This window comes from Saccostrea cucullata, unplaced genomic scaffold (assembly GCF_032062105.1).
Source record: "Saccostrea cucullata isolate Sc308-1 unplaced genomic scaffold, CSIRO_AGI_Scuc_v1 ctg46, whole genome shotgun sequence".
Lineage (NCBI taxonomy): Eukaryota > Metazoa > Mollusca > Bivalvia > Ostreida > Ostreidae > Saccostrea > Saccostrea cuccullata.
This window is the reverse complement of record NW_026935190.1, coordinates 570,830-591,462: the sequence shown is the minus strand read 5'-3', so window position 1 is coordinate 591,462 and position 20,633 is coordinate 570,830. Positions and strand designations below refer to the sequence as shown.

Sequence of the window (20,633 nt, the reverse complement as noted above, 5' to 3'; positions counted from 1 at the left end):
CCATTAAATGTAGCTTTAAATACAATAGATGTTATAATATAGAATACCTAGTTAATCTGCTTTCAAAATTAAAGTTTCAAAATTCTTACAAGTCCAAAAGAATAACTGTAGTTTTGACACCACACTACATGTACATATATGTTGTAGTTACCTTATAAGCCAGTCCTGCAGTTGGTATGTTTTTCAGATGTATTTTCTCACTACAAATATTGTTTTGATTAGTTGAAAAATAAATAAAGACTAATTCATAATGTCATTTCTTTATCAATCCGATAGTTTGACACAAGTACAAAATGTTACAATATTCAAATAATTATGTGATGAACACACAATTAATTTGCAGTATAAAAAGAGAGATCTTTAATTCTTGTGCCTTATTCCCTGGAGATTTGATAACACACACACTGGTAAAACTCCAAAAATTTCCATCTTTAACTGGAGAGTTCTGGCCCCTGCCTGGTTTACATTATCTTCTATGTAGCACCTGTACCGTGTGGTAGGTGGAGGATTCCGACTGTCTGAGGGAGGTAACCATCAACAGACTGACCAAATCCTGGCAAAACAAAGACAGCAAAGAATAATTCATAACAACTAGAGGTACCTGTTTGTAAGAATTTAGATAACTGAAATTTTGAAATCATATCCAACGAGTGCTAAGCATGCAAAAAAAGATTCAATGAACATGAGACTTCTAAAGAAGACAAAGAATATAGATTACCAGCAAGGAAAGCATCAGTTAAATTTACAAAGAGAAAATACTAGTACCTTTAATACCTACACCATGCGGGTACATTTACTCATAAGGTTGAATTACCTGTAGGACTGACAGATACAGTTTGTTAAGTTTATTAATTTCTTGAGGAGACATGTCTTCTTCGATATTACTGTCATCTTGGAATTCCTGTTTTTAAAAATGAAAACATTCTCTCTATATTGCTTATTGTTAAAGGAACACACAGGTGTACTTAGCATGTATAAACCATAAACAAAGTTTTTGCTATAATTTTTTTTCCCTAGTTTTGTTTTTTTAAATGGACATTATTGTGTATGCACTATATAATCAATTACGTATAACTGGAACATCTATGCTCTGTAATTATTTGAACATTGTACATGGTATAGGTACCTCTATACTGCCAGTAGAGTCTCTCGACCTCTGTGTTTTGTTGGCTTTGTTTTTCTTTCTCTTCTGACTGCAAGCAGGCGATACACTTTTCTTTCTTTTCCCTGTCCCAGTTTGTTAAAGATATAAATACCTTATATTCTGGACATTGGACACACATTCTGGCAATTGACAGGATTAAAATTACAGTATTTGAATAATTTTGAAAAAAAAAAGAATTGTTGATGAGTGAAATCAGAAATGTACCTTGTGTCTTCAATTGTTTTAAATTATCCACACATTTCTCAAACAAAACTGGGTGGAAGATTTTGAATGCTGTACTTCCTACAAAGACAGAAAATCAGATGCAAATTAGAGTGGGACTCTCTAAAAATGAAAAATAGTTTATCATGTAAGGTGATTAAATGGTGAAACGATCTTATTTTTAAAATTTCAAACCTGGAATGGTCAGCAGCTTGAAATAATTGCATGAAGACAGTAAAGCAGCCTCTTTTTGTTGAACACTTGATCCTTTCTACAAATTGAAAAATAATACCAATTTATGCATTTTCATTAAATGTATCAATATTTAATCTTTAGGATGATCTTTAAAATTTCAACACCCAACCTTGCATATAACAAACTGCAATTAACATAAAAGTATTACAACCTGTATAAATTCAGATTAGCAAGAACTTAAACATAATGTTAAAAGTTACATTCTTTACCTTGCTTCCATTTTCCACTAAATATGCCAGGAGCGCTATCAAGTTTTTGTGAGAAAAGTCATTCTCTACCAATACCATCCAGAAACCTTCAAGTAAAATATCATTAGTATCTATTGTTTATCTATAGGGTAGGTTAAATATATCAACACTTTTAATGTTCCAAAATGATTCTCTTTAGCTATTTTTGAATCTTTGTACTTACATGTATAAAAATACGTATGTCACAATTTACTGAATACATGTATACAGCAAAGTGCCCAAAACACACTTTTAATACAGTACCATGGACAATCAAATTTGAATCGTTACATTAACTTCTGTTTGTGCTGCTATAACTACGCATCTACCGTATTTCAAGTCTAAAGAAAAACATTAAAACATGCTGTAAACTAGCATTTACCTTCCCCTTCTTGGCCCTCTTTATTATCAATCCAGTCATCCATGACAGATAAAAGGGGATACAGGTTTTGTACATGATACTCATTCTCCAAGATGTCAGACTCCACTAGAGGTTCTAATTCAGGAAATTCTGCAAAGTCATTGTCCCAGCAGGATTTCACCCACTCTGTAAAACAAAGAGAAAACAAGTGCAAACTTCACCTAGTTCATTCCCATTACAGTTTACTGATGAAAATAGTTTCTTAGGTAACATGAAATATACTAGCTGCAGAACTGTAGCTCTCTGCTTAAGAAAATTTGCAAAGAGAACTTTAGATCTATTCATTATAAAAACTTTTGATTTGCAATGCCCCTTATTTCTCACTTGCTTTGGGTATTATTTTTTGTATGTAATGCTTTCCCCTAAGAATTGTGTTGTCAAATCGGTTGAAAATCAGAATCAATTAATCGGCAGCATTGGTTGACTCAAACCAACTGATCATCAGCCAATAATCGAATCAGTAACCATTTGTATAAAATAGGCATTAGATTTTATGTTTAATGTTGAATTTAAGTTTATAATAATGCAAGTTAATGTGCATTGTACAAATTAAAATTTTAAATACAGTATGCAGTTAGATAAACAATTTCAGTACGCTTGATACAGATTTTTGCATGATTAGGAATTACATATGTACCTGACGAGTCAAAAATTTTGTGATATACGTAATCTGTCCTTGAAAATGTTGAAAATAAATATATTTACCACGTGGTAAATATAGAAAATAAATAATCTGACCTTGACTTATGATTTCTTAAAAGGCAAATGATTGCAATGAATTTTTATTACAGTATAACACATACAGAACATGAAGGAGGAGGTAGTTTTTTTTTACCCACTAGGACATTATAAAGTTGCATTTTCAACATGACAATGTGCACTCAGTAGATGTGATCACTTTAAATATAAGCAGTCAAAGCAGGGCTATTAACGCTTGTCCCTGTGACCATGAAAAAAAATTACGGACAAGTGAATATTGCCGGGCACTTGTCCGATTGGACAAGTTATTTTTTTTTATGTAAAGAAGTCTTTAAATAATAATAAAACTAAAAAAAAAAAAAAACTATTGAAAAGTTCATCGAATAAAGACGGAAGCAGTACATAAACCTATATTTCGATCCTGATATCAATCGCTATGTAAGTTCACACTTAATCGGGATCGATGACAGATAGCACTTTCATTCGTGGATCACTGATCGGGTTTGGAATATATTTGATTAATATTACCGTAATACTTGCGAACATTCATGTTGATGTAAGGAAAATGCTGACAAAAATGTTTTATTTGTCTATGTGTTATTTATTAATAACAACACTAACAAATCAAGGACGTTAGGACGTTTAATTTAAGTAATTGTTTTCAAGTTGACAGAATAAGATATTTATTGAAAAATTTACACAAGTGAAGTTCAATTTCGCCGCGCCATTATCCTTGTCACTTCCGAATGGTAGGGAAAAAAGTTGTCCTTTTAGATAAATTTTCAAATTTCAAAGTATGATATGAATTATATTAATATTGCCATACTTTAGTACAATACCAATATTTTTGTGCCTAGTTTTACTCTTAAAATACACAAAAACCCGATGTTGAGCTACATTCAAAGTATTATGACTAGTATTAATTATGTCATACTTTGGAATCTAGGGTTCTTACATAATTGTGCCTGGTTTTACTTTTAAAATACACAAAAACCCGCGACACGGGGCCTCAGTTTATTCAAAGTATGATATGACCAATATCAATAATGTCATACTTTGCTACATAATAACCAATAATACAATTGTCCTGCTTTTACAAACATGTTACACCATCTAAATTGGCCAACATTAATATGCACAGTGGTATATAAATGATGTAGATTGATAATGTTGTATAAAATTACACACAAATTAGTAGCTATAATCAAAGCCTTGATAATCTTGAAAATAAATAATCTGTCCTTGACAGGCATGAAAATAAATAATCCAGTTCTCTTCACCCCCCCCCCCCCCCCTCAGAATCAAATGGTCAGTACATATGTACCTGACTATTATAAATTTTGTGATATATGTCTCCACACAGGGATTCTTTGCAATGAATTTTTATAACTATCCACACACATCAGTGGTGGTAATTTTTTTTTTACCCACTAGGACATTATAAAGTTGCATTTTCTGCCCATTGATCAAAATTCAGCAAACCTATGTTCCATAACTCTTATATTCAGAACAAATCAGCTAGAGTACATTGTAAATATATATAGATATACACTTTTTTAAACTTTGCACAATGTAAATTGTTTTCTAAAGCACTTGTTTAATTTAAATATACACTTCAATTTCGGCATTTAGTTTTTAATTTTTATTTGTAATTTTTTTTTTCTCTCCTACTTTTTGATTTAATTTTAGAGGTCCGTTTGCGCAGGGCCAGCGTATAATCATCATGTTTGATGGAACGCTCTATAATGTAGATGTAGATGTAGGTCTCCACGTCCCACATTGGGATTCGGGCGATGTATTCATCATGAAGACAGAACATCCCGTCGTCAAAATAAGCATAAAACACAGGCCTAACAATTGGTATGAAACTAGTCAGCCAAATTACGAACCAGTTATGTTAAAATATCCTGGAATAGTCATTATAATGAGCATAGAATTTACGAAATCCCTGTAACATCAACTTATCTGTCAGAAGCCTCCCTTTGTAAAAAAAAAAATGGATCGTTATCGGAACATCCTTTGCCTCATGAGTATTGAATATGTTGGGAGATGCATGTGACGTCAGGATTTAACTACATTTATTGGATGCAATAATTAAGCCCCCTCTCTTTTTTTTTGGGGGGGGGGGGGGGTCGGAGAGGGCTACATTATTGCACCTAGACATTTAGAAGCAAAGTTGACGTTGGAGAAGTTGAAATCATCTCGCTTGCCATACAATTTAGTTATTAATTGGGCCTTATCGTCTATTAATTATGAGTAAAAAATCCAAATTGGAAGCACATGTGGCAGATTCTGAGATGTCTTTAACTTCAAGTTCACTGGGATATCGGAAGATGAATAAAAAAATTACGATTAATGATTAATAATACATCGTCGCGATAAAATGTCGACTCGAAGGCCAGAGCAAGTTTTTTTTTCTTTCAGTATGATTTTTAAAAAATAAATTCTGCTTCAAAAGATATGAAAACAGGTTAGATTGGCATTTATAGGATACCAACAGAATCATTCATAAAACATTGAAGAATTGTACTGTTTATAAAAATAATTTTTTTAATACCGATCACTCTTCGTTATCTTCATTTTTTTTTTCAAGTATAAAATTCGGAGATAGCAAGTTGTATAATCAAGCTCAAAAATCCATATAAAGAAAACAATTCAGGAATAATGCAAACACAGACATCTAAAACAATATACACGAACCTCTAAAACAACAACCAAGAACCTATAAAAATCAAGCACGAACCTCTATAAACATCAGAGGCGGGAATAGGTGACATGGAGAAGTAAGCATCTTCTGTTGACCTGTCATGCACTCTTTGTGCTTTTGCTCCGTGTCATGATGCGAAACTGAAATTACAATTTAGCGTGTACATGTGTATAAATAATGGTGTAACAATTTCAATATTTCACCAATTCAGTTTCAGTCCTACGTTGATATGGATCTCGAAATAAAGGACACCACAGAGTCTGGGCCATATGCTTGATATTTAGGTATTTTATTCGAGAAAGATATTAATGACCATGGCCAATTAGATTTCTTGATACCGTAGCGACTTCCAATCATTTTCCCGCCATTCCGTTCGCTTTAAATTTTAAAACTCCAAGTCAGAAGAAAGCTAAAGACCCCTGATATTGCCTATTCTGTTGGAACTCTCAATTTAGTCAGTTAAAAATATATTTGTCTATAATATGTCATATCAAACTTATAATGAAGATATGTAAGTGTTGATTAAGAGCTATTTTATAGTCTATATCTTTAAAAAGAGTTTTATTGGTGATTCTTGATGAAGCTTTTTTTTTTCAATTTTATTATTGATTCATATTTGTTTGAATTAACGAGGTTGGCTCCTGATATTTAATGTCATAAACTTTTTTTGTCAAGTATATTTTTAGTATCTACACACATAACTTAATAAGAAACCAGATAAAAAAAAAAATGAGGGTCGATAATGAATATGAATTTTGGTGCTACATGTACAGTACATTTAATATGACGTTTTTGCACTGAATTTTGTGTCTTAATCAAAAATTACATCTTCGACGTTTTCCCTCCAATATTTTTATCCAAATAAAGCAATGAAACAAAATAAACTACATGTATTAGTCAATTTAAAAAAAAGACACTTTAAAATTGTGACTAAGAAAAATTTTCAAATTGCTTCGCACAATGAATTATTTGTCCTCTCTGCACTCAAAAAATGTTATTTTTCTGGCTCTGAAAATTAAATAAGCAAGAAAATTATTTCAAAGTCTTAAACTTTTGCTGAATTTAAGCAGATAGGTAAACGTTATCTTAAATTATCAGAAAAGAACATCAAATGTGGGGGTATATGATGTAAATTTTTAGATATTACTAAAAAAGTGTCAATTTTGTGTTAAAATTGGCTCAGTTTTTTCCTGGACTTTCAGAATATATTTCCTTTATTTGTCAGAATTCGTTGAAAGAATTCATAAGAAACAAGAGGCCCAGGGGCCACAGTGCTCACCTGAGCACACCGGCTAGGAAAAAGCAAATATCAGATCAGAAATGAAAGTTTACTGAGTTTGGAGGGGGGGGGGGGCTTAAATCTTAACCCCCTAGGGGTCATGATTTGAACAAATTTAAATCTACACTACCTGAGGATGATTTCGTATAAATATCACTAATCGTGGCTTTGAAGTACTTGAGAAGGAGATTTTAAAAGATTTCCCTATATACATGTATTCTTATGAAAAACTTTGATTGGCCATTTTGGCCCCACCCTACCCCCGGGATCATGATTTGAACAAACTTGAATCTACATGTACACTACATGAGGATGTTTTCACATTAGTTTCATCTTTCCTGGCCCAGTGGTTCTTGAGAAGAAGATTTTTAAAGATTTTCCCTATGTATTCCTATGTAAAACTTTGATCGGCCATTTTGGCCCCACCCTACCCCCAGGGGTCATGATTTAAAAAAATTCAATCTATACGAACTGGGGATGATTTCACATGAGTTTTATCTTTCTTGTCTCAATAGTTCTTGAGAAGAAGATTTTTAAAGATTTTTCCTATATATTCCTATGTAAAACTTTTAACGGCCATATATTTTTAGTATCCTACACAGGGGTCATGATTTGAACAAACTTGAATTTACACTACCTGAGGATGATTCCACATGAGTTTCATCTTTCCTGGCCCATTGGTTCAGGAAAAGAAGATTTTTAAAGATTTTCCCAATATATTCCTATGTAAAACTTTGATCGGCCATTTTAGCCCCACTCTACCCCTGGGGGTCATGATTTAAAAAAATTGAATCTATACTAACTGAGGATGATTTCACATGAGTTTCATCTTTCCTGTGTCAATGGTTCTTGAGATGAAGATTTTTAAAGATTTTTCCTATATATTCCTATGTAAAACTTTGAAAAATTTTGGCCCCACCCTACCCCCGGGGGTCATGATTTGAACAAACTTGAATTTACACTACCTGAGGATGATTTCACATGAGATTTATCTTTCCTATCTTAATGGTTCTTGAGAAGAAGATTTTTAAAGATTTTTTTTTATATATTCCTATGTAAAACTTTGATCAGCCATTTTAGCCCCACCCTACCCCCAGGGGCCATGATTTGAACAAACTTGAATCTACACTACCTGAAGATGATTCCACATGAGTTTCATCTTTCCTGGCCCAGTGGTTCTTGAGAAGAAGATTTTTAAAGATTTTTCCTATATATTCCTATGTAAAACTTTGATCAGACATTTTGGCCCCACCCTACCCCCGGGGGTCATGATTTGAACAAACTTGAATCTACACTACCTGAGGATGATTCCACATGAGTTTCATCTATCTTGGTCCAGTGGTTCTTGAGAAGAAGATTTTTTTAAATGCCATTAATTTTTTCACTAATTCATAATTATCTCCCCTTTGAAAAGGGCGTGGCCCTTCATTTTCTTCAAACTTGAATCCCCTTCACCCAAGGATATATGTGCCAAGTTTGGTTGAAATTGGCCCAGTGGTTGAAAGAAGATGAAAATGTGAAAAGTTTTTTCGACGAATAACGACGACGACAACAACGACGACAGACAACGGACAAATTTTGATCAGAAAAGCTCACTTGAGCCTTCGGCTCATGTGAGCTAATAATTTAATAGATATTTCAGAACCAACATAACACATTTCGCTGCAAAAACAAATTTGTGTGCAACCAGCATGGAAAAATAGGAATCTACAATTAACAGTACATTTAGTTCAAAATTTGGGAAAAAAATTATCATTTTCTTCTAAAGAACCTTCCCCCAAAATTTATAGTTCCTGGCTTAATCGTACTTTATATGGTAGCACATCATTAATGCTAATTCCAGATATTGAAATACATTGACAAAAACTCAGAATTCAAAGACAGTAATATTTCTCTAATTCTCTATGGTTATTTCAAATGGATTGTTTCTAAGAAATTTCCTTGGGATTTTGATTATCGATATTTTCTTAGTGAGGTCAACATCGTTTAATAACCATTATTATTATTAACCATTGCATGTTTAAGTTGATTAATGAATCTAATATTTTTTGTATTTTTTTCAAGAGAAAGTTAATTATCGCACCACAGAAGGGTTGATATTTTCCCCCAAATTTACTTATCAAAAAACATTAAAATTTGATATAATTGCGTTTTTCTTTTCATCAGTTAATTAAAATACAATCTCAGCTCGCTTTTAAATTCTTTTTTTTTTCAGATTACTAATGTACAACGTTTATCTATTTCTTTTAGTTACACTATACCCAGAACTGTTTTACATTCAAATATATCTATGAACAACCTGAAATTGCTTTAAATGAGGAGAATAATCTCAAGTCTAGTTTCGGAAAATATAAAGAATTTGCGTCCCATTAAATGCACTAATATACATGAAACATATGGAGATAACGAGCAGTATTCAAAATCAAAAGTCCATAAAACAATACAAAATATGGAGCAGAGCAAACACGGACTTCCAAAACATCAGAGGTGGGATCATGTGCCATGAAGGAGTGAGCATCCCCCGCCAACCGGTCACACCCGCCATGTGTTCCTTGTCATGATCGGGATTCGGGAAATATCGGAAAAATCCGTCGTCAATCAATATATAAATAATGGATTAACAATTAGAATGAAAAACGTCAGCCACCATTTGACTCAATGATAAACTGTATTTGCTGACAAGGTCATTGTATCGGCCATAGAACTTACGAAATGATGACTATAAACGAGACTGCTGATATTCTTGTTTCATCAACTTGTTTGTCAATAATTGTAGAAATTGTGCATAAATTTAGCATGCTCTTGCATATCGAATCAACTGAGATATATAATTCCGTATGTAGGTGATGATGGTATATTGTGGCCTTAGTAAGGGAAGTTGACGATAGAAAAGTTAAAGTCATCACGTTTATCATAGAGCTTGGTTGTTAGTATACCACTAACGTCTTTTTCAAGTAAAATATCCCTACATCTCAAAATGTGCATAAGACACTGTTATTGTGCAAATAATGACAGGCATAGTTTGAAACACTTTAAACCGGATCATTGAATGTTCCAAAGTTCGCCCGTACTTTCAACATTATCAGAAGAAAATCTTAAAACACCAAGCAGTAAAATAATGTGTGATACTTCAATGCTATATATATTAGCTAGAACGATATACAATTTACTTAAACCAACAGTATGGTTGCGTCAACGTATATCAATTTGGTTGTGATTGTTGGTGTGTGCAATGGATTCCTATTTGGGCGTAAGTGTCTTATACTCATTTTTTCTTCAAATTTTCTGAAGATTTCACATTTTGTTTCAATATTTCTAATCTTGACATATATCTCTTAATATGAGATGCATTATGATACATTGGGGTTTGATTTTTTTTCAGCCAAGTCTCACCCTTGGGATGGATTGAAAGGTAAATGGATGCTTGGGTATTCTGCTCAATTACACTTTCATAAAAAGTTTAGAACTTAGAAATACTATAAATGCACAAAGTAGAGCGAGTGTTGACACTGATGGTTAATTTACAGAAGAATTCTAGATGCTTGTTTTGGAGTTCGGTTTTTGGTTTCAATCTTTAAAGAAATGTGTCCAAAACAAGAGATTTGGTGTGTTTGACATAGTTTTTTTTTTTAAATCATGGGTATGTTCAGATTCCTCTTATCAATCGATAATGGCACCTGACCCAACCTCTGATGTTTTAGGGTTCTGTCTTTGCTCTGCTCCTGACTTGAATTGTTTGAATGGACTTCTGAGCTCGAAATCTTTTCATTATCTCTATATATTTTGTAATGTATTTTTAAAAAGGAAAATAAAATATATTTACATTATAACTGTTAGGTATTTATCTTTATATATATCCCGAAAAAATATTTGAACAGGGATGCATACGTAAAAAAAAAATGACAATTCATTTGTAGAGTTTTTATTCATCCCTTTCAGTGACGTGGGGTATAAATCCCCTCAGTAGTACTAACTTTGCCAACATGCCGAGAACAGAGGCTGATGCCAAACATCAAGGCTTTACAATGATATCCGGATGTGGTGAGTAGATGATATCTGTAAAATCGATATTAATGGACTTTATGATAATATTTGGTTTTGTTTACTAGAGTCTTTTGGTGATTTTGATTTCAATTTTTTAAAATAATTATGAATAGATATCTTCATGCCACCCCACCATCTGTCTGTTTAACAATTACTACGTTTCTGTGACTCTTTGATATCATATGTTGATTACATTTGACCTCTAATATAATGGATATAATGCTCATTTGAAGTGCTGAATTATGATATACTATGGTAGAAATTATAGTTGTCAGGATTAATGCAACTATCTCAAATTGTCTCTATTTACCATAAATCTAATATTGAAAAATATTTTAAAACTCTTAAACCAATGTGAATTCCTCTATAATTTTGTTTTAATGAATAGTACTGCTGGAGGTTCATACATTTATGTACATATCGTCATTTCGGCTAAACCAGGTGGACTCATTAATTTTTTGCTTTAGGGCATCCTAACTTCATCGGAAAGAGATACATGAAAAATAACGACCCTGCCGTCATTTTGATATATGATGTTAACGGTTACATCGCTGGTATCCAGGCTGGGGTACTGTATACATACGTTTCTAAGAGGAATTCTATCGAAAAACACGGCACTGAAAATTTAAGATATTCTTTCGGGAAATCATGCCAATTTGTTAAACAAAAGTAATTTTTTGATTTGGTCAAGTATTCTCAATCTTTTTATTTGTTTTCATTTAATATTGTTTAAATAATATTAAACATTCTTTCTGTATATGTGATCACGCTGCAAAATGTGTATGCATGTTCATAGGTACCAACAGGACTTAGCAATGGTTACCCGGAATCAGGTCTTCAGAGTCATCCATTGGTCAGAGAGGGCGACAAGCATTACATGACAGCCTATTTTGTCGCACCTAGTATGCAACGTTTTATACTTTGTTTGAGTTTGTTGAGTTTTATTATTTTCATCATGAAATGTACGGTGTAATATTTGACATTTTAATAAAACAGGAGAAAAAGAAACTTTTTTAATCTATGTTTGTTTCTATGCTTGTTTTCAGATTCGATATGCACACATGGACGTACCGCTGCTCAGTTTAGCCATCAGGGTACAGGAACCGATCTTTACATACAGAATAGTACTGACCCTATGGCCTCTATCAAAATACCCCATCGAGAATCCGACATTGGATCTACATTGTGGGTTAAAGGTCGTTGCTTCCCTGCCATGGGTAACTGTCATTTTCTAATTTATAATTATTTTAATTCTGGTTGTAAAACAACTTTTGATTGGCTGAAAAAGTAATTTATACTGTATAACCTGAATTGACTTCATCAAAATGACATGCGTCAAAAACTAATTAATGTAAATCCACTTGACATTACAGATAATTAAACTACGGTCGATATAAAATTCCATAGATTGTGTTTTTGTTGTGGTTAGGTTTTGTCTCAAATATGAAATAAATAAATACATATAAAGATAATATGATTAAAAAGACATCGAGCCTCATAATAAATAGACTTTATCTGATATTATCTAGTCAAAATTAAAATCGACTCACAGAATATGAAATTGTCTTCTTCTTTATATAGCAATTGAACTTGAAACAAAGAACAGCACAACTATTCAGACTCTTTGTAGATTTTCATAACCAAAAAAAATCATGCTCCAGAAAGAACTCGTTAAACGATATCTAATTGTATTATAATTTGGAATAGATTATTTCTAATCAGAAAAAATATTCTTCCTTCTTTATTATCAGAGGTCATTGTTAATCTTAAATTATTTCCAAAGAATAGATGTTTTTCATTATGATACTGTTAATGCATTACATTAATTCAGCACGTATAAGTTATTTGGCGGAAATTGATTTTTAGCAAATTAGCATAGATTTGAACTGGCACATTTTTTAATGTTCTTTTGATGTATATATGTGCAAAGTCGCGAAAGGCGCTACAGAGAATGCACAGCTAAATGCAAAACGTTTACAACATCACCGTGGGTGAAACGATCATGTGAAGACTTACACCACATTGACATTTAGAGTGTATTTGTTATTTACGATAGATGTGTTCATCATTGGTTTTACACAACTAATTAATACGTTGTTTAGTAGTTTATAGGTGTTTTGATCATTTGTTTAATATTACTCCTGGTACGAGTACACTGTCTGACAACACTGCGGATACATTGTTCTTGACACTACTTCAACATTGTTATTTATTTTTTTGGTATTCATTATTGATATGAAAACCTCTCCTGAAACATTTTTCTTCACTTTATAGGTCTCCATTACTGTTTCGATACTCTTTATGATATTAGTACATATAGTTTTTTATCTGTATACACATAATGTATTTTCAAGTTTATATCAGTTGAACACTACTGTAGATACGCCACATTATTGTTTTCCTGAAGGTGATTATTACTGGTTTGACGTTACTATTTATTCATGTTTTATATACTTTTAGGTGTTTACTGACTTACTACGGCTGATCCATATACATCAATTGTTGTTTTCGCTGTAGGTGTTCATTGCTGCTCACATGTTGTACCTTATTTGTAGCTGTTCATTCTGTACTTTATAGGTAGGAGATCATCACTGCTTTGACACTGCTGCTGACACATTCATATCTTCTGCTTTTTTGGTTTGACAATCTCTCTGATACATGTACCTGTTTTTTATTGACTTCTTAGTTGTTTGTTACTGATTTGACACTCTTAATGATACATTATATGTCTTGTTCTTTACTTAATGGGTGTTCATTACTGGTTTGAGTTTATTGCTGAAACCTTGTTTCTTAGCGTGTAGGTCTTCATTCTTCATAGGTGCAGGTTCATTTCTGGTTTGACACCACTGCTGATTTAAACTGTCCTTTACCGTATATGTCTTCCTGATGCATTCAGTTGTTATTTAACTTTGAAAGTGTTCATTAAATAGATGTTTTGATACTACCACTAATACGTTGTTGTAAAGACTGGAGGCATTCATTACTATGCTGTCACTACCACTGATACCTGATATATTGTTGTATACTCACTTACTTTACACTACTAGTGATATACATTATTGTTTACTCTTTAGGTGTTCATTATTGGTTTGACACTACGGTCGATATGTCCTGTGATCGACTTTACCCTGTGTTCCTTTTATATAATGGTGGAGTCTTGAATGCATTTGGATGGGCTTTCAAGGCAGATCTCTCATCACCAAGATACGAACACCCTTCACAATCATCATTTGGGGTAAGCATGTTTTTTACATGTCCTCATTTCTGGGGAACTGTTTAAAAAGCATTATTTTTCATATAAGCATCCAACTTCTTATGCAGGTCTCCTATGTACTTTTATCAGCACTGAAGTGTTTTATGTTCTCTTTTAATGACAGAATTTAAGTGAAGATATTTTTATACATATTGCTCTGAAGCATATTTTGCTTCTATTAGTTCTATCAGATCTTTCAAACTTAATAAGTAACATTCTGTTTGTATCAAATTTCACTTAATTGGGCATTATCTGTTTTAGAGCGTTAACACTATAGTGAATTATAGATAATATATTGTATTAAATTCACCTATAATTACTCTCCATTATTTTTTTTTTTACTTTTCTATTCAATTTTTTTAAAAGTATATTTTTTAAAATTTGTTGTTTACTTTTCCAGGCATTCATGAAGGTCGTGCCCAATTGTCTACGTGATGCAGGAACACTTTCAACACTACACATTTACCTTAATGGAAATCCACAGACAGATTTGTTATGTAACTAAAAGCGCTTTTATACCACAAAAATGTAACAAATAAAATTTATTTTTTAATCCATTGTCTTATTTATCTTTGGAATAAGAAAACTAACAGAAACCTACAAATTTAGGGCTTTTTTATTAAAATTCTAGACTTTTATTTTTTTTCATCCACCTGTCCACTAAATATCAATATTTAGAATTTTAAAAAAAGTTCATGTTATGAACACATTTTTAAAAAGAAATCTTTTGTCTATTGAATATTTTGACTCGTATTGAAAAAAAGTTCATGCAAATGAAATTTCAATCGATATTGTAAACATTAATTAGAATACATGTAATAAACTGCACCTCACTACATTATTGCGATGCCTTTATTTCGCAAGATAAACTTTTAATCTTTATTTGCAAACATTTTCACGAATTATTGTTACTGTTTGAAAACTGAAATGATATTTTTTTAATGTAAAATATAAGAGGGGTGGCTTGTTTTTACTTTTATAAAAAGTAACATAAAAATAAATATATTCGTTTCTGCGTACGTATCATCGAAATAGATTGTTGACAATTTACACATTTTTAACTGCTAAATTATTACCCGAAGTTATAGCTGATACCTTCGTGTGATTAAATCGAGAAAGAGACTATTTTTCAGAAAGATCATTTTTCCTGAGAGAAATTCTTAAATTACTATTTCTCTTAATCAAACCGTATTTTAACACAAGGAAATTAAAAAAAAATGTATAAATGTAGCATTATCCAGCAAAGGCAGAGGCCAGTATTAAGCCCAATGTAGATAAAGAATGATTGTTGTCTTGCCTATGTCTGTTGATACGATGTTATTAGTCCCCTGGCAGTAATACCGGAGGTGACAATAGGTTCCTCCTGTCTGTAGACTGTCTGTCTAGCTGTCTCTCTGTCTGTCTGTCTCACAATCTGTCCTATTTGGTTTTTCGCACTTTCACTCAACATGATTGTGCACAGATATCGAGCTATTTATTTTATGTGAGTACATCTTGATGAGTTAAAGATCAAGAACGCATATCGTTTGTTTCACTTAGGTTTTATATCTCTCAGTTGATTCGATACAGAAGTGGATGCTCTACGTATGAACAATTTCTAAAACGATGTAAGTTATTGAAAAAGTAGATGATGAAACAAGAATAACAACGATATCCTTTAAAGTCGAAAAGACTGCATTTTATCCAGAAATAGTTATTTCTGTACTGGAAAATGGTCGGTACCCAGATAATGATACCCCCACCTTCCATATGTATAAAATGGCAGTGTCCATGTTTTGCTATGGGAAACCCAAAATATGTGTCGGATCAAAAAGTAAAATAGAGGTGCACAATGGCAATATGTAATAAATATTCTGTGAGATTTTCATTAAATTTCAATCAGTGGTAAGAGAGGAGTTGCGGATAAGAGATGGGTACCCCAAAGCATAACAGACAGACGGACGGACGGACATACCGATTACTAATTTATACCCTCCTATGGCATTTTCTACTCCCCGTAACATTTAGTGCCGTGACCAGAATTCTGGTACTGACAGGTGAAAAACCTGCCAGGGAGATCATTGGTCGGTGTCTTCCAGGGACGATCACTTTTTTTAAAAAAAAAAAGAAGAGAGAATGTCGATGATTCTATACCCTGTGCTAAAATAAAAAATTCCATTAACTTAAATTGGTTGATTCAGAATCTTTACATTCATAGGTATTTATTTTGACTCATATCAGCAATCAAAATTCATAATTATTATTAAAATATATAATGATCGAAGTTCGAGCCAGCAAGAGATACCTGTAATTTCTTCTAAATTATGAATAAATAACATTGGCTTCTAGTAAAGTATTGAAGGAGGGGTTTTTACAATACATGAGGGTTACTTACTGTCTAAACGTTAGTAAAGTAATGATAGAAAGGGGTGTCGTATGTTACAGAGTAATCAATATGAAAGGGAGCTTAATTAAGTTTAATTCTATATAAAATATGTTGTTTACTTTCCCGGAAAACCTATTTTTGCGGAAGGTTTCACTTGTTATATGACATTTTTCCTATTAAAAAACAGTATATGATTCATATTCAATTTGCATCAAGAAAAAATACGAGGGTTGTTCGAAAAGTTCGTGGACGATGTCAATCTTCGTTACAATACTTTCAAAAAATTTAAAATAAGCTAAATATCCTGTGTAAAAATATTTGTTTTGTTGATGTGTGAAGTTTCATTTCATTCGATTTAATAGAAATTTATTTACTTCAATTTAAATTCAACATGTTTTGTACCCGCGGAGCATACTTAACGGCAATGTAACGTCAAAAACATAGCGTCAAGAATTTCTCAAAGGTACTATCCGTATACATTTCTACAGTTTACTTCAATAATCACTGATTAAAAATCCTTTTCTAGCATTTGAAATTCATTTTTCTAACAATTGTATTCGTTGTATAATTTCCTTTGTCAATGTCTTAATTTCTTTTACAACTTAGCGGTGCTTTTACAAGATCAGCAACTCGGAAGCGTTATGTCTTTCCATAACGTCCCAATTTTTGATAGTTTTTGAAAAGATTTTATCAGATAAACTGTTTCTCCACAGATTGTCCTCGTCCGATACAGGGTCTCTGTCACTCAAATACCACCTGTACAATTTATAAACACATGCACGACTTAATTGTGATATAATTTATATTCCTGTAACATTTTGTAAATAATTAAGGATTTTTCCCGAGTATAACACAAATTTGCATCGTTATCTGCTGCTCTGTAACGTTCAACAACGTAATAATTTTTGCCGCTTTCAATGAGGACTACCTATCTTTCAAAATTGATTTCTTTTTAATGAATCAAAATATTTAGCCATAATATGGAATGTGAATCAATGTAATAGATCTTAATTTCAAAGTCTAAGATTTTTTTTTACGTTTTTGCTCCTTTTCACAGTGAATATGACTACAGACATTGCCACATTCATTGCGTGTGTTGTTTGTGAGAATTACTAAATTTTGACCTGCTCCGCGGTCCGATTTTTGCAGTTTTAAATTCTGGATAGGTTTGAAATTTATCTTGATATAATTTAATTTTGTTTATATTCTCGCCTCTCATTGGTTGATTTCCAAAAAGGAACGCAAAACATTTTTCTAAATCTGGTTTGGTATGGGGACACACCCCCTTGACGACCAGCTTAATCACTTATCCATGCAATCCCCTCATTTCCACTCCTCGGAATCCATGGAAATTTCAAGATTTAATAACTGTATCTTTAACTTCAAACAAATTTTTTTTAATACAAATCATTTGGATTTATTGTTAAAATATTTCTACAAAAATTGGTTAGCATGTGACCTTAAATACAAAAGATATTACAGGAGTCCACGAACTTTTCGAACAACCCTCGTAATGGCAAAAAACAACAATGTCTGTGAAATTATTTTACTTTTTTTTATTCAGCAAACTCTCAGATCGATAGACGAATACTAAAATACTTTTTACAGATTTTGCATGCTGTGACTTCCGCCTTAGAAAGTTTTCTCAAAACAAATAATGGAGAAACATCATCCGAAAGGAAGGGAATGAGCAAAATACTTCTACTAAAATATGAAAACACCAGGCAGTAATTATGAGATCTATTAAACCAGCGGTTTTCCAATCTATTTACTGTATTATAGAAGCGTTCATTAAAAATACATTTTCACGGAGGAGTTTGTGTAAAACACGAGATCCTATTTTCTTAGTTCCTGAACATACGAGGGCTGTTCAATAAATAATGTCCCCGGTGCTCAGAAAGATGCAAAAGACGCTTTTCAATGACTTAGACTTAATGATTTAACTTGATAACTTCTGATTGTTTTTAGAACTCATTTTTAGGTATGACCCATAGTATACTGGAAAATGGCAGATCCTATTATTTCCTGGACTAGTTTCTTCGTTCTGAAAGGTTTTTTTTTTCAAGTTTGGAAAATGAAACAAGTCAAAGGGCGAAAGATCTGGCCAATTTTGTTAGTGTGAAAAATATTCACTGTCTGTTTATCCCAAAAAATCCTTTACTCTTCATGGCGTGCGGGTTTGGACGCTGTCATGAAGAAATATAATGTAGTGGATTCCTGATTCTGGTTCCTTCCCCTCATTAACCTTTTGATTTTTTTTTTGGCAAAAAATTGCTTTCTAGACTCTTCCAGAAATTAAGCTGCCTCCCCGAATACGAATTTTAACAACAAGACCACTTATATTTAAGAAAATTGCATATGAATCTGTCTTTGTGCTCTTGCAATTCTTTGCTCTTCTCAGACCTTTGCTGTTTTTGTCAAGTACATCTTAATGGAAATTTTGTTTCGAGGGTTTTAAGCAATAGATTCAAGTTTCATTATCTGTTTGAATTTCAAACAAACTTGGATAACTCCATTTTTTCATTTTTTAAAATAATTGTTTAGATATTCGTACAAGGGTTGTCGTTTTCACCCATTTTTCAAAACATAGGGTGACCTTTGAGTACTAAGCTTTTTTACTATCAAACGATTCTTAAAAACCGTGTTAACTACTCCCGAAATGATGTCTATATAATTTGCTATGTGTCTTAAAGTCAATCATACATCATCAGTGAATTTGTTGAAAATTGGCAAACAGTACAATAGTTGTTATATTATTTGTTGGCAATGACGGTACCCCTTTTTGATGCCCATTATATAATTTATTATCATTTAAATCCACTGCTCATTTGTCTATAAAACAGACATTGGTTGCCGTAAATGTTACATATTTCAGTAAATATTTCTTTGGGATTCTTTACGAGTTTTACAGCAGCTTATAGAAGCCTTTAATCTCACTCTAGTTTACTGATTCTTTACCATTCATTTTAATAGACTGTCTCGAATAGCCCTTGTTTTCCAGCTTCTCACAATGAAACTATGTGATGCAAAGTATTCACATAAACTCTTATAAATTCATTAAAGATTCAATAATGCGAAAAAGTCAAACTTAATGTCATGTGAAATCTGTATTGTATGTCATACAGTTCAGGACATTATTTATTGAACAGCCCTCGTACATAATTGATTACTATATCGTAGAATTTTCATAGTTTTCCAATATTTTTATCTTACTTTTAAAAAGTATCATAAAATTAGATTATTTTTTACATCAGTGTGTGCCTTTTATTCCTGGCATCAACTTTATGACCAAAATGAGATCTTATATGAAATTATGAGCAAAATAGTAAAAACTGTGCATGTAATCTACCAGATTTTTACCTTCCTAAAATAACCTTGAATCTGCTAGCTTCTAAATTAAACATTGGGCCGAAATACATTTTACATCTCATATCCTTTTGATCTTGTTCCAGCTATGTTGGATCGGAGCCACGCTTTGATAAGAGGTATCATTATGAACTCTTTAGTATTTCCATGACATAAGTCATTGTATTTGTATTTCACTCTATCAGTAATGTACATTTATTCATTAACAACCCCCAAACCCCATTTAGTAAGCTACAATCACTTCTTGTTGTCTACTGTAGAAATTGTAGACAGAGGCTATACGAAGACATGACATAAAGCCCAATAAATATATGCCCTCCCTGCTGATTTTTGATCTGGAATTCATAAAAAAATCTCATCTGACAAACCTGGTTCTTCGATTTCATTGCTACTTTGTAATATCCAGTTTCTATTGAGTGGAACGCTAGTAAAACTACCTTGTTCAATATTCAAAACTCTTTACCTACACAGAAATCATACTTAAAATTTAAAAGAATTAACAGCAGTGTTCAAACCCGTAAACAACTCGATCAATTTTGAGAAAAACATAAAGAAAATAGATGGCAAAATACATTCATCTATCATCAAGGAAAGAAAGCAACAATTAAAACAAAAACAATCAAAATTTATTGAAATATTTTTTAAGTAATC

General features: G+C 32.3%; 2 protein-coding genes across 2 annotated transcripts; one reads left to right on the top strand and one right to left on the bottom strand.

Annotated features, from left to right (window-relative positions):
- Positions 1-466: 466 nt before the first annotated feature.
- LOC134242191 (condensin-2 complex subunit D3-like) lies at positions 467-2,450 on the bottom strand. Its single transcript, XM_062724260.1, has 7 exons — positions 2,231-2,450; positions 1,831-1,916; positions 1,562-1,637; positions 1,371-1,447; positions 1,127-1,234; positions 815-901; positions 467-553 (listed from the first exon to the last, which is right to left on the bottom strand). Exons 1-7 carry the CDS (start codon positions 2,271-2,273, stop codon positions 467-469), a joined length of 564 nt encoding a protein of 187 aa, XP_062580244.1. The 5' UTR covers positions 2,274-2,450.
- Positions 2,451-10,101: 7,651 nt separating this feature from the next.
- On the top strand, positions 10,102-14,772 carry LOC134242186 (uncharacterized). Its single transcript, XM_062724256.1, has 8 exons — positions 10,102-10,204; positions 10,337-10,366; positions 10,894-10,995; positions 11,466-11,566; positions 11,795-11,900; positions 12,045-12,215; positions 14,073-14,233; positions 14,652-14,772. Exons 1-8 carry the CDS (start codon positions 10,138-10,140, stop codon positions 14,754-14,756), a joined length of 843 nt encoding a protein of 280 aa, XP_062580240.1. The 5' UTR covers positions 10,102-10,137; the 3' UTR covers positions 14,757-14,772.
- The last annotated feature ends 5,861 nt before the right edge of the window (positions 14,773-20,633 follow it).

What these genes read in the sequence shown, in the direction of transcription:
- LOC134242191 (XM_062724260.1), bottom strand. Translation starts at nt 2,273, where the DNA reads ATGGATGACTGGATTGATAATAAAGAGGGCCAAGAAGGGGAAG. An exon ending in AGAGGGCCAAGAAGGGGAAG is followed by an intron (nt 1,917 to 2,230) that starts GTAAATGCTAGT and finishes TTTTACTTGAAG; the next exon opens with GTTTCTGGATGGTATTGGTA. An exon ending in CAAGCTGCTGACCATTCCAG is followed by an intron (nt 1,448 to 1,561) that starts GTTTGAAATTTT and finishes CTGTCTTTGTAG; the next exon opens with GAAGTACAGCATTCAAAATC.
- LOC134242186 (XM_062724256.1), top strand. Translation starts at nt 10,138, where the DNA reads ATGGTTGCGTCAACGTATATCAATTTGGTTGTGATTGTTGGTGTGTGC. An exon ending in TCGTTGCTTCCCTGCCATGG is followed by an intron (nt 12,216 to 14,072) that starts GTAACTGTCATT and finishes TTTACTCTTTAG; the next exon opens with GTGTTCATTATTGGTTTGAC. An exon ending in CTTCACAATCATCATTTGGG is followed by an intron (nt 14,234 to 14,651) that starts GTAAGCATGTTT and finishes TTACTTTTCCAG; the next exon opens with GCATTCATGAAGGTCGTGCC.